The sequence below is a fragment of the Hydra vulgaris genome, chromosome 07 (assembly GCF_038396675.1).
Source record: "Hydra vulgaris chromosome 07, alternate assembly HydraT2T_AEP".
Classification (NCBI taxonomy): domain Eukaryota; kingdom Metazoa; phylum Cnidaria; class Hydrozoa; order Anthoathecata; family Hydridae; genus Hydra; species Hydra vulgaris.
In genome coordinates this window covers 19452501-19467775 of record NC_088926.1, presented here as the reverse complement: position 1 = coordinate 19467775, position 15275 = coordinate 19452501, and the positions used below count along the sequence as shown (strand labels likewise).

Here is a 15275-nt window from a genome sequence, read left to right as displayed (position 1 = left end):
TTGCTAGATATTAGTGTTACACACTGTGTTGCATCATATAGGTGTTCATGCTAGGGTAATAATGGTATTTAATTCAATGTTAAATCATTGAATTAAAAGGTGTTCAAAAGATAATGTGTTCAGAAGTTGACTGATGCTTAAAAAAAACCACGTATAGTATGTTGCCAAAATTTATTGGATAGATTTCCTATTCGTCAAGTTCAGAACATTTTATTTACAAATGAAAAGATTTTTACTGTGGAAACTCCAAAAAATACTCAAAATAACAGAGTGTATTGTGAAGTAGACAAAAAAATGCGATGTGCCTAGTGAAAATCTTTGCAATCCACAGAGTCATTTCTCAAAAAGTGTTATGATCAGTCTCGGTGTCACTAAACACCATAAAGGATTAATTCATTTCGTTGAACCAGGCACCAAAATTGATGCTCAATATTACCAATATACTCTTCTTCAGCAAAGTTTACTGCCTGACAGCGAGCAAATTCTACACAAGAAGCACAATAACATTTTTGAGGAGTAAAGTTCCTTCTCTTATTTCACCAGATGAATGGCCCTCAAACTTGCCTGACCTTAACATGTTAGACTATTTGATTTGGAAAATACTACAGGAGAAAGTGTACAAGGGAGTGGAAATAAGGGATGAAGCCCACTTGCATGAAAAAATTTTATATTGTTGAGACCCTGTGAGACAAGATACTATTGCAAAAGGAGTTGATCAATGGCGTGCAAGATTGCAAAAATGCATCGAGCAGCGAGGAGGGTATTTTGAACAATTTTTCACTTGAGCATTCTGGATACTGTAATTATTTGTATATTACTCAGTACTCACAATTATGCTTCTTACTGTTATTCACTTTTTTTTAAGTGTTGTAGTTTCAAAAGATAAATCGTACCACTTTTTCTGGCACACCCTGTAAATATATATAAGGGTGAGTCAGATTGAGGAAATTTTTGAAACAAAAATACATATCTTGTTAAATTTGGTACAAATATGTAGAAAATAGATTTCAAAACTTTCCTGGCAATTTTGAATTGCTCTAGACCCTCCCTCGAGGATTTTTTTTTTTTTTAAAAAAACGCTAAATTTTTGGTCGAAATTTGCAGTTTTCCGTGACATTGAGGAGGGAGGGTCAAATGTAAACCTGTATTGCTGAAATTTTAAAAAAATGAGTCTAAACTACATATACTTTGCAATTATAATCAAAGGTATTTGTACCTTTGATTATAATTGCAATAATTGTCAATAAATTTTTTTAATGCATTTAAAAATGGCATTTGGCATCTAAACCTGAATACAGAATAGGAAAAAGTCGAAGGTAGATATTAAAGAAATATTAAATCTAGCAGAATCAAAGCTAGAAATCAACCAATTTTGGCAGTATTTGTTGACGAGTAGTCATACTTTACATTTGCAGTAAATGGCTTTACAGAAGAGAGAATTCACAATTGGATTTCACTTTCTCCCTAATATTGACACACTCAATCATACTTCAACTAGCTTTTAGCTTATGTAAAAACATTGATTGTTGTGAATGATCACACAGAAAGAAATGTAGGTATGATGCAGGAGTTTATCCATAGATACATTAATGAAGAAGTAAAACAGATAAGACTTACAACAATAGACAAAGTTTGTTGTGCCATGAGAGAACCTGGAAAATACTCTGCTAAAATGACAAAAAGAAACATAAAAATTGGTTTACAGAGCATAATTTATTTCAAGAAAAGCAAAAATGACTAGAAATGTTCCTGTCTTAGTTTTGTATCTTCCATAATCTCAAGCTACGTATAAAACTCAGTTTTGATTTAATTTAAGAAAAATAACTTTAAACATCTTAATCAATTTTTTAAAAGCTAATATTATTACAGATAACTAGATATTTTATGCATTAATAATTTGAGAAAATTATTAATGATTTTGAAAACAAATTTGACAAACAGAAGTGAATGCCTGAAAGAAGAATGAAGTAAACTAGAAGAATTAGTTTTTGTCCAAAGCATATCATCACAGTAATATTCAGATTAAAAAAAAAAGTAAATTCAGAGAGCTAAAAACATATAAAGCAAATAAGCAATATCTAGACTAATACAAACAAACCTTTATTAAATACTGATGGATAAAAATATAAAATACGTATCACTTAACAAACCAAAATAATAAAAATAGCAAAATAAAAGAAACAAAAAATGGTATCAATCATAAGAAACTAAAAGAAACTAAACAAAATAAAAATTTAATAAAAACAACATTGTTGGGAAAAAACTAAAATTAATTGTCTTACCTTAACAAACAAAGAACCATTTTGTGCATCAGCAAGTGCTGCACCACTATAACAAAATGACAAATAAATTTTTATACTTAATAATAATAATTAATTACAATAATAAATAATTTCAAATACTTTAATTGTCATAAAATTATAAATAAATTTATGACAATTTTATGCCGTTCTGGTGAATTTCTTGCTATTTTAGTATTAACGGGCATAATGTTTTATGATTATATATAACGGTTTGCTAGCAAATCTCCAGTTAGTACAAGTTCATAAGTAAAATCAGAATAGTTTTCAGTACGGCAGTTTACAAAACCAATAAAATTTTCACGGATTTTACAGGTATTAAGATTAATATATCTGATTATGAATGTTTAATGTTTTATATATGTACAAATAATTTATATTCAGTTAAAAAAAAAATGCATTGGGTCTTATCACAATGTTGATGAGCAGTTTCGACAGTTAGTTAACTATAGGGCCCCAAGGGGGATTGCTTGAGACTGATGAAATCTTTGATATGGTAGAAGAAACTGTCTTACTTGTGCAGGCGTGACAAGATTATTTTGGTGTCACGCTAATCATTAAGTAACACCTTTTAAAATTTTCAGTTATTTCAGCATAATTCCGCAGAAGGATAAATCCAAAGCAAGCTTTTACAACTAAATTGAAACTTTTCGATGCTTCAATCATGTGAAGAATGTTGGGAAACGAGTTTTTATCAGCAAGTTACTGGGACACATCCACCTTTTTAAGAAGCTTCTTGCATCATTTGTCCTCGAACTGGCCCCCATGATATGGACTCAGTGAAATGTGGAGGACAGCTGGCCACTTAACAGCTTTTATCCAAGCAGTTTTAAATATTTTGAAAAGATAATTGACAACTCCTATAAAGAGAAACAATTCCATCAAAGAGATTATTTCCAAAATCAAAACATTGTCAGGCCCACTGATGATTGGCTTTCAAATGACATTGCCTAACAACTTTGCATGACCAACAACCCCACCAGATTGCTCAAAAGACTCAAGGCTAGATTTGATTGAGCCTAGTGTTCATAAGTTTCTAGATTTGGCAAGATACTTGCATTTGACGTTACACTTTGTGCAAGGGTGCATACTCGAATGGGTTTGAAGATCACAAATCATATTTGCAACTTTATTATCACAAGCCAAATTTGTTTAACTCTATTTGCATTAATCAGTGACCAGATTTGTCCAATGTTGGAGTGAGTTTCTGGCAAATCATTTGATACCACAACAAGAAGTTATCTCTTGACTCCAGTGAAACCTATCTTGTCTCTTTTTTTTAAGATTTTCCTTGAATATATATGGAAAAATTATTTGAGTATAAATATTTACCTGGGGTAATTGTAAGTGGAGGACTGCCAGATGCTTTAGCAAGTCGAATAGTTCCTTCAGGGGATAATTTTTTTTTGAAATAAATCAAGATACAGTTTTTTGTACAGCTTTGGGCAACCAATTCGACAGATTAGCCAATAACAGATCAACTCTCTTGTTTCAGGATCACTTGTATTGAATTGAAATTAAACAAAAAAGGGACTTCTTTCCCCTGTACAAAATTATTCTATACGACTTGCTGATTTTTGTGGTAATGATCTATATCTCACAAAGTTAGCATATCTGCATGGAAAGCAGAAAGTTGTCTTAAACATTTTTTCAGACAGAGCAAGCACAAAATTTCAATTTTCATCATGAACCTTTGCTTGATTTGGCATTGTGGCAATTCACTAAATCTAACTATCCTTTTTTACAAAATTTAACCTGAATTTATATTGGATAACAATCCATTAACATTACAAATATTACAAATATTATTAATATTACAAATATTATTAGTAATATTACAAATATTATTAGTAATATTACAAATATTATTAATTACAAACATTAAAATCAAGGAAATAATTACTTAAATTACAAGAAATAACTCTTGCATAATTATATAATTACAAGAAATGCATAATTGAAATAATTTTGCATAATTCTTACATAATTGCATAATTACAAGAAATAACTCTTACATAATTCTTGCCTTTAAAGGAAATAATTATTCAAAATGATGGCATTTATCATACTTATTGACAATTTAGATGAGCTTTTATTTGATGACACATTGCTACAAAAGATTTTTACTGCTCTTCAAAAGACTATTATACATTTCATAAGATCTTCCTCTGACCGGCCCTCCAAACTTTTTATGTGTCAATAATTGTAGCTATCTAATCTAAATTTTTATATTTTTTTATGTGGGTATCTTTATAAAAGCTTTTCAACCATTTTTTAACATTTTCTTGCATTTTGAACAGTAGTTTTTACCATAGAAAATGCTGATTTTCACAGAATACATAAGCCAAGTCAAACCACGCTTCAAATAGCAAGTCAATAATTTTGGTCAATAAAATGAAATGGTAGTTGCAGCAATAAAACAATTATAATAAAAATAGTTGGTATTACATAGAAAAATACTCATGTAACCATTATTTTAAAAATAGTGACCAAATATCACAGTAATCGGTAATGTTTTAAGGCATAAGTAGCAAAAAACTAAAAAAATATAAATTAAAACATAATTCCTTAACCAGTTAATTAATGCGGCTGAGATTTTGAAAAATCTAAAGTTTAGTGAAGCCATTTGAACCAATATTTATCAGATTATATTAAGTGGTTCTCATTTTACAGGTGTTTTTACTGTCACATTATAAAGCTAAAATTTTACTTGATTTAAACATTAAAAATAAATTATTTTCCACGGACAAAATTAAAAGATTTAAAAAATTTGACCACAGGGTACCTTGATATATAGGCCATCATTCCATATCAGTGGCATGCTTGGGTCAGCTAGGTTGGCATTATCAGGATCTGTGTTAACCGTGTTTTTAAATCAAGTTTTTTGGCATGATTATTTTAATGTTATTACATTTTACAAAACTTTTATTTATTTTATTATGCAAACCGTTTCTATACATTTTTACTGCAATTTTACTATTATTTAAAATAAGAAAGTTTAAAGCTTATAGAGTTTAATCGCATTATAAATTAGTTATCAAAACGTTATAAAAGAGAAGGAGAAACTCATATTAAGTGTATTTTAAAATAAGTTAATGTTTTTATTAAAGTAATTATAAAAATAAAAGATGCTAAGCATTTTATATTTTAATCCAATCAAAACATGTGTTATAGATGACTTGCGAATCTTTACATTCTCATTTTCAAAAAAAGATGTGCGTGCATACTTGTAGGCAAAAAAAAAAAACATTCTGAAATTTTTAAGTAAAAGCATAGCAATACTTATATGTTCTGTTAGAAAATTTATTCACTGCTTTGTTTTTTAAGAAGAATTAAAATATTACAAGTTGTTGTGTAGCTAGTTACTCAAAAAGATGTTAAAACTAAAGTGGATTTAAAGAGTTTCTTGCGGAAAATCAATTTTTAAAAGTAGAAGACATTGAAACTGGATTAAAGCTAATGGATTAGCCTAATCCATCTGATTTCATAACTCCAATTTCTAATTTGCGCTAAAAAAAGAGAAGAGAAAAGTATCATATGAAGCTTTATGTAAAAAATGACATTCAATTAACCACCTAATAATAAGTCAAACCACCTAATAATAAGTCAACTATTTCTAAATATTATCAACACAATATTTATAAAGCAGAATTTTAAACTTTTTACTTTTAATTAATGCAGCACAAAACTTAATTGAATTATTGAACTTGAAAAAATAAGCTTTACTTGAACAAAGTAAACATATTTTATACCAAAATTTAACATCAGACGAACCAAAGAGTTTTTTTTAGTCTTATCTTATTGTTGTTGGAGGACCATCTAACCAATGTTTTACTTATGAAGCTAAAAGTGTAATATGTGAAAAATAATGATTTTCTGCTAGAGTTGCTAATCTGATTTTTGGCCAAATTGTTGAGCAATAAAGAATAACCTACAAAAAAGCAAGCTTGGTTCAGTTATAAACATATTGATACCATAAAATTTATAACTGGTATATAATAAAAAAACAGTAATTAGTTTGCAGAGGCAATCAGTTTATTATCTGCTGGCTGGAGTGGTTGTGTATCAGACATTACTATATTAAAATAAACTTTCATCAGAAGCTTAAACCTAGTGGCTGTATGTACTTGCTGACAGAGTATGTTGATTCCTATTGCTTACTACTGTTTTGATAACTATTGTGTTTCTTTTATGTAAAATAATTTGACTGTATCTTTAGATAACCATATTTATTAATTTGCTGAATAAAGTCTTCTATACCAGCTTGAGTTTCAATTTACAACTAATAATTCACTACATAGAGAATTTAATTTTTTTTTTTTTTTTTTTTGTTATTTCACCTCCCCAAGGCCCAGAAGGCCACTACAGATGAGGAGGCTACTTAATTGTGGTTATTAACCCTTGACTTTTGCAAAACTTTCTGAATTTTGCAGGATGTCAAACAATCTGCTTTTATATAAAGTAACTTATAGAGAAGCACCTTTTACAGATTAAAAATTTAAATATACTTAAAGGAGGGTGATAGTTTTAAATTGTTAGGAAAGTTTACAGCATATTCAAAACTTGAATATGCTGTAAACTTTCCTAACAATTTCTGTTGATTTGTTGCTACATATGGTTACAATAGGCAATTTTACAATATAAAATATTTCACTTATGATGTTATTTATTAAATTGCAAAATAATTTCAAAAAAGCAAAATTTAAAAAACTCATAAAATTTTTGTTATTTTTGCTTTAAGAGAGCTATCTGAATTTAAAATTTGCAGAATAACTACTTGAAATTAAATGAAAAGAAATGCAAAAAACACTTGTTTATGTATTTTTATACAACAAACTTATAAATGTGTGCTTATAAAGTTTTAATGTTTTCTGCCAAGTATGCGCATGCATGTTGTTTACAAAAGGATGTGACGTTGCACAGAAAGTCATCTATAAATTTTAATCTAATTGTAACAAATTCCATATTTCATCCACATGAATTCGAACTCATATGGATAAAATATGGACGAAATGAAAAAGCATTCTGATTGATTTAAAACACATTTATAATCTGTTTTAAAAGTCGTTTGCAAATGTTTTTTTTTTTAATTATCATAACACATTTTATGATTACAAGATACGAGACAATAAGTTTTAAAAAATTGAGCCATTTATTTTGAAAGAAGCATAAATCACTTTGTTTTTAAACAGAGATTTTTATTCTTTAAAGGTTTGTGTTTTAACATGTTTAAAAATATTATTGCCAACTTTCAAGAGAATTTACTTGTATTTGCTGTCTCAGGATACTTAAACTTTTATTAGTATAAATACTTTTCTTAATCAATGCTACCTATAACTTGGTTTTTTTTTAAAAGGTGACTTATGCCACTTTCAAAATAAACAGCTCAATTGTTTTATTTTAATTTTTTATGACAAACTTGGTGCTAATAAAAAATTAATTTGAATTGATTTTGGGCAGAAATTTAATATTAATATATATATATATATATATATATAAATATATATATATATATATATATATATATATATATATATATACATATATATATACATATATATATACATATATATATACATATATATATACATATATATATATATACATATATATATATATACATACATACATATATATATATATATATATATATATATATATATATATATATATATATATATATAAATATATATATATATACAATAACTTTGCGACCTTAATCTTTAAGAGGTTGGGATCAGGTCAGCAAAACAAATTTGATACAAAGGACCTTTTTTTTTTTGAGGTCTGCAGTTAGGTTGGAATTGCTGAATGCCAACCTAAATTTAATTCTAGAATCTGGAGTTCAATAATTTTCAGCTTTAACAATATAATAACATGATATAACATGGAACCATCAAAACATCTTGACAATTAGTTTGACAGTCAGCTCTAATCTATTCTTGTCTAAGATTAAATCTAAAGTTTTTTCTGCTGAATATATTTTAAAGCACGATATATTAAAAGAATAATCAATTTTTTATCAAATATTTTAGAACATGGGAATTTTTTAATCATTATTTTTGTTGTTGAAAATAAGATTGTGAACATAAAACAGGCTTGTAACTCTAATTTTTCATTAAATTCTGACGATCAACTTTTCTTAGATCTTATTGAGAAATCATTAAATGACTTTGATAGTGCAAAAATTTAGTTTTAAATTTTTTATTCGAACTTGGCCTTGAGATTTACTTATTAATAGTTCCCTACTTAACAACTTCAAGGGTTTATATGTATATGTATATATATATATGTGTATATAACACACTTATTTTGGTTAATTTTTGTTGAAAATTTTAAAATAAAAGTATAACTTAAAAAGAAACTTAAAAAACATATAACATTTTCTTCTGAACAATATATAACGTTATACCTGCCAACTATTCCTACACAGATACCACAAAATAGGTTTGAAAATCCTACTGTTAAACCTGCTCCAAATAGCATAATTCCTGCACACGCAAAAAAAAAATAATCATTTAATAGAAAGATATAAGTAAGATATAAGAACATAGCTTTTTTTGCATTTTGTCAATGTATCTAAATATATTTGAAGTAATTTGTTTTTGATTTGCAATTTATAGATAATATAAAACAGTTAAAAAACATAATTTACCTGCTGAATGATTGATCTTAACAGATCTTATATTACTGCTACCTAACATTCCTGCCTCATCAAAATTCTAAGTACAAACCAAAAAATATATAATCGTATATAAAATACTTAAAAGCATCTTTTTAACAATATTTTTTTACTAAAATACTAAAATCCATGGAATTTAGTATTTTAAAAGTTTCATCAAATATTTTTTTACTTACAAATATTCATTTACCTGTATATTACTTGAGAGGACAATAGCCAAAATGATTCCATAAATAGCCACAGCCTCACAGAAAATTATGCTAAAACATAAAACATTTAACAATAACCCACCAAAATAATGTATAACATTCTAGGCTGGATGAATTAAAAAAAGGCTCTGAGTAAAAGTAAAAACTAAAAAGTTCACACAGCAATTGCTCAAAAAAACACGAAGAAAGTTTTCCTTTTTACTCATAAGTAATTGCTTTTGCTAAGGAGTAAATGCTTTATGCCGCAACCAATAGAAATCATTTGCTTTTAATTTTTTGTTTAAAAATGGCTGCTTTTAGTGTAAATCAGTATGATAATAATGCTAACCAAAATGAAAATAATGATAAATTATGCGAAAATGAAATATATATACCAGTGTATATGTATACATATATATATATATAAATATATATATATATATATTTATAAAATACATATATATATATGTAGTATATGCAGTATATATATGTATATACGCTAGCGGTAGAGTGCTCGCCTCATAAGCAAGAAGTTCCGAGTTTAATCACCACTATGTCCCTGGTAGTACAGCCCTCAACATGTTTCTCCGCGCAGCAGCCTTGTTCATTGAGTTTTGTTTTTGGAGTTATAGAGTTATAAGAGGGTTGTAACCACAAAAGTAGCTTTCTCAACTGTATAGGCCTTTTTGGCCTTGGGGAGATGAATAATTAATATATATACATATATATATATATATATATATATATATATATATATATATATATATATATATATATATATGTATATATATATATATGTATATATATATGTATATATATATGCGTGTGTGTGTATATATATATATATATATATATATATATATATATATATATATATATATATATATATATATATATATATATATATATATATATATAGAACCCTTAGATGTTGTCGGAAAGTTTTTTCCATATTTTGTTGACAAAAAGTAAAAATTAAAATTCAAGACCGGAATTTTTTTTTTTTAATAATGATAGACTGCCTGCCCCAACCAAACCCTCAGTCGATGTAGCAGCACTCCGTTGCGGGTCAGGCTATTTGTCAGTCGATGTAGCAGCACTCCCTTGCGAGTCGGGCTATTTGTCAGTCGATGTAGCAGCACTCCCTTGCGAGTCAGGCTATTTGTCAGTCGATGTAGCAGCACTCCCTTGCGAGTCAGGCTATAAGATAGTCGATGTAGCAACACTCCGCGCATGATTTACAGTAAAAAAAATAAAAATAAAAACATTTTATTAAAAAAAATAAAAATAAAAACATTTTATTAAAAAAAATAAAAATAAAAACATTGTTTATATTGTTAAAAACATTCAGAATGTTTTAAAAACATTCAGAATGTTTTTAAAAACATTCCGGTCAATTAAATTTGCGTTTTTGTGGTTTTTTTATATAACAATTAATTTGTAATTAAATTAATGGTTTTTACTTTCGTCCAACACGGAAATGTTGGACGAAAGTTAAAAGTAATTAAAAGTGACGTATATGTTGGCGTAAGAATCACTTTTTTCCTTCCGCTCTTCCCAAAGCCAACAAACTATAGATCTATATATATATATATATATATATATATATATATATATATATATATATATATATATATATATATATATATATATATATATATATATATATATATTTATATATATATATGTATATATATATGTATATATATATGCGTGTGTGTGTATATATATATATATACATATATATATATATATATATATATATATATATATATATATATATATATATATATATATATATATATATATATACACACACACATATATATATACATATATATATATTTATATATATATATATGTATATATATATCTATATATATATATATATATTTAAACAACTTTAAAAAGTATTTTACACAATAGAGTGCTAAATGTTCTTAAAAGAACAGAGCAATTATATATATATATATATATATATATATATATATATATATATATATATATATATATATAAAAATATATATATATATACACATGTATATTAGGTATATGACAAAGAAACTTTTTTAAAAATTTTAATTTTCCTGATGTTGCATTTGATGAAATTTTACCAATAAATTTACGGACAAAATAAAAACGTCAATAACTTATTCATAAATAAAAAAACAAACTACTATTATATTTTTTTTAAATAAGGCATTTATCGTTTAATAAAAATATATTATTTTTTATATGAAAAAACACCACCATCTGCAATTGATCTCAATTTTGCTCTGACGCCTTTCATATGCGACTGTAAAAAGTTTCAATCAATTTCTTGTAGTTTTAGTTTAATGTGATCAATCAAAACTTGCTCCGTTGAAGCTTGCCAATCTCCCTCGTAAACCTTCTGTGCCAAATGTCCCCAAAAATTTTCAACTGGTTGTGCTTGAGGCACATTTGGGGGATTGGATTCTTTATCAACGTAATAGACATATTGGTCCATCCAATTAAGAGAATCTTTAGAATAATGAGAACTTGCTAAATCTGGCCAAAATAAAAAGTTAAAGTCTCCATGATACTTGTGAATAAATGGAAGAAGTCGTTTTTCTAAACATTCATTAATGTAGATTGATGAATTAATCGCTACAGCCTTGGAAGTGCAAAACAATGGCTCGGGCATACGATGACTAGATCATCGATGACTAGAAGCGATTTTGTGTTATAGAGTTGGTTAACTAGTTTCCTGATTCTTTTCTTTGCCTTTATTTGTTGTTCTATAGTGTATTTTGGAGTCTTTTCACATTTTCTATATTTAATATTCATTTTTTTTAACTGAGGACCAATTGTTGATTGATTTACACTGAATTTAATACCTATTTTTCTCTGACTGACCTCTTTTTGATTGTTGACAAGTCTCGTTAATTCGGCTTTCTTTTGTCTAGTCCAGGATGTCAGACGACCAGGGTGCTTTCTATCAGAAAACGATTGAACAGTTTAAAGTCTTTTTAGGTTATCATGTATTGTACTTCGAGCAAATCCTTTCTTTTCAAAATGATTTACGAATTTTTTTTTTTTATATTAGGTTTATTTACAAAAAACATTTTTAGTCGCTTTCGAAAAGATTTTCGTTCAGCTGCATTTTACCTCATTTTAAATAATTGTGTTTCAAATAATAAAGTTTATATTTCATAGAACGTTTATGCCTACGCATAAAACCACAAAAACTAATTATTATGCTCAAATAATGAAATTAGGATTTGTCCGATAACTTCCGCATCACCCGTTAGATCACTGTTTTGAGGTTTATTTCATTGGATCACAAAAAAACCTCCAGCACCTAGCACCTCACCACTTTTAACTTTTTCGATTTTTCACTTGATTTTGTTCCCAGTTCTTACTTCCTTATGCTTGACTTTGATTTTTAAAACTGTAAATATATAATATATTATATTGTATAGTTGTTCATATCATTCAAACAATTTTTGTTTATTTGCAGTATTAATTTGCGAGATCTGCTGTTTAGTGCTTCTTTTTGAAAATAAGTCCTTTAAAAGAAAAAAGTCAAAATCAGCAGTGGAAGCAGTTGGTGAAATGTGGACACAAAAATTGAAATCAAGCACGAAGCGCCGTCCTAATATACCACAGGTAAAACAGGATATAAGCGACAAATTGTGTAAAATGCCTTGCAACAGAGATATCATTGGAAGATTCTTGGGACTCTTTGATGAATTGAAAGGACGACATGATCGACTAACAAAAATATCTGAGGAATTAATGAATCGTTGGCAGAAGTTAAATTTTCCTGTTCTTTTCAAACAACAAGTGTCTGCTAATGTTGACAAACTTATCACATCATTTGAGAAACAAAGAAAGCAACCAAATGCAGTATTTGAAGAAAATCTTGCTTATCTGCTCGATATAACAAAACCAGATGGAAATTGGCTTTGTAGTGAGGACAAACAACTGTGCAAAGTACAAATTGAATCAGATGGCAGGGTGGGATATACAACTATGAAAGTGGCTCCTATGTCAACAATCCATCCATCAAAAAGGACCAAAAGCATATCAGGACCCTCGACAAACCAAACAGTTATCTCCGTTCCACTTTCCTGCGATAGTGAGGATTCTGAGAAAGGAAGCAGCAGTGGTGACTCGGAGGCAGTTCCAGGAGAATCTCCCAGAAAGCGTGCAACATGCCAGTCAACTAAGTCTGCTGCCAAACTAGTTACTCTTTGTCAACCAGAAAATCGTCACGGGTGCTTCAAAGTCTGGCTGAGGATGGAGTTTGTGTCCCAACACCATCAGTCTGGAGTCTGGCGTCAAACAATCAGAGATGCAGAACAAGTTAAGAACCGCCTCATGGAACTGATCTCTGAAGAAAAATTTTCTTTGCATTTTGATGGTAAGAAAATTGACAAGACTGAGTACCAAGTTGTGTGCTTGAAAAATGACGAAAGAGCATTAAAACTTGGCATTTTGGTTTGTGACAGTGGATCCTCTGCAAACATATATAAAGCACTACAGGACCTACTTGATGATTACAATGCATGGAACAGTATTCAGATGATCATCTCTGACACAACAACTGTAAATACTGGTGGCAAGAATGGAGTTGTAGCCAAGCTTCAGAAAACATTTCAAGACAAGGGATTTGATGAACCTCAATACATCGGCTGCCAACACCACATTCTTGATCTTGTTCTACGACATGTGTTGGATTTCTTTTTTCCAATACCGTCACAGTCGCCTAACATTAACTACAAATTTATTGATGAGATTATGATGATTTAAAAAATACCTACAAGGGCACAGCAGTGGTAGCAGAGTATGAGAACCTTGGCTGGAGAGATGACTTTAAATTTCTTTTTCAGCTTTGTGAAGCATACAAGTTTTACAAAAATGAGGAAAAATGACCTCGTATCAAATGGCACAAGCTGCCAACACTGCACAGTGTCAGGTGGAACTCAAGAGGCATTTTTGCGCTTATTGCATTTTTTATTCTTCCAAACTGGCGAGAACAGCTGAGGATAACTTGCGATTTTGTTGCAACTACATGGTCGCGGGCCTGGTTTTCAAACCAGCACTATGTAGAGGCGGCTTATGAAGACCTGCTGTCAGCAATATCCCAACTTAAGTGTTCCAAAGCTGTGAAATGCTTCTCTACCCATTGGAAGAAGGAACCATCAGTGCTTGATGTGCCTCGATCCAACATAGTAGCCGAGAGAGCTGTAAAGTTAATGGAGGACATTTGTTCTTCTTGCAGAACAAACAAATATCTTAACTGTAAATTTATTAATACTAATACACAAATCTGAAAGATTATTAACATCACTACAAATGCTGTAGGACAGTGTAGGTACTCATTTTCATGTATTTCTTATGTGTATTGTATATAAAGCTGACATATTATAATTAATAGCCTTTGGGTCGCTATGTGTTGTATGGTTAAATATGAAGCTGTCTTTGGTGCGGGAAGTTTTTTCAAGGTATGGTGAAATCAATGTCATTTCTGTGATTTATAGGCAAAAGTTCATTATTTAGAACCCCAGGCTAATTGATTTTAAATTTATCATATACCTAATGTGTGTATATATATATATATATATATATATATATATATATATATATATATATATATATATATATATATATATATATATATATATATATATATATGTATATGTGTGTGTGTGTGTGTGTGTGTGTGTGTGTGTGTGTGTGTGTGTGTGTGTGTGTGTGTGTGTGTGTGTGTGTGTGTGTGAGTTTGTGTTTGTGTGCAAAACATGAATAAACTAGTAAATTAATAAAATGTTCAATTATCATAAAGATTATCAAAAAGAGCAACTGCTTAAAATTTTTATTCACGTAAAGTTAAGCAATTACTTCATAAAAGCTGAGTTTTACTCAACAAATGCTCTATTTTATCATCTTGCAATAGCAAGAATATTTATTTAGACAATTTCTCATAACAAACAATAACAAAAATAATTACCAAATTTTTTAAGAAAATTAAAAATCATAACAAAAAAATTAGCTAAAAAATAGTACATTTTATGTTATTACATAATAATGCATACATTTTTATTTTATATTAGCGCCATAATAGTACATACATTATAT

The 15275-nt window shown here is 28.4% G+C and overlaps 1 protein-coding gene across 1 annotated transcript in view; it reads right to left on the bottom strand.

Moving 5' to 3' along the window:
- The window catches only part of LOC100209012 (V-type proton ATPase 21 kDa proteolipid subunit c''), a 64381-nt gene that overhangs the window by 10202 nt on the left and 38904 nt on the right, over positions 1 to 15275 (bottom strand). Inside the window, exons 5-8 of the mRNA XM_065801294.1 lie at positions 9173 to 9242; positions 8956 to 9022; positions 8713 to 8791; positions 2283 to 2328 (exon numbers count right to left, since the gene is read on the bottom strand). Of these exons, the coding sequence (XP_065657366.1) occupies positions 2283 to 2328; positions 8713 to 8791; positions 8956 to 9022; positions 9173 to 9242 (262 nt within the window). The remainder of the gene's footprint in view (positions 1 to 2282; positions 2329 to 8712; positions 8792 to 8955; positions 9023 to 9172; positions 9243 to 15275) is intronic.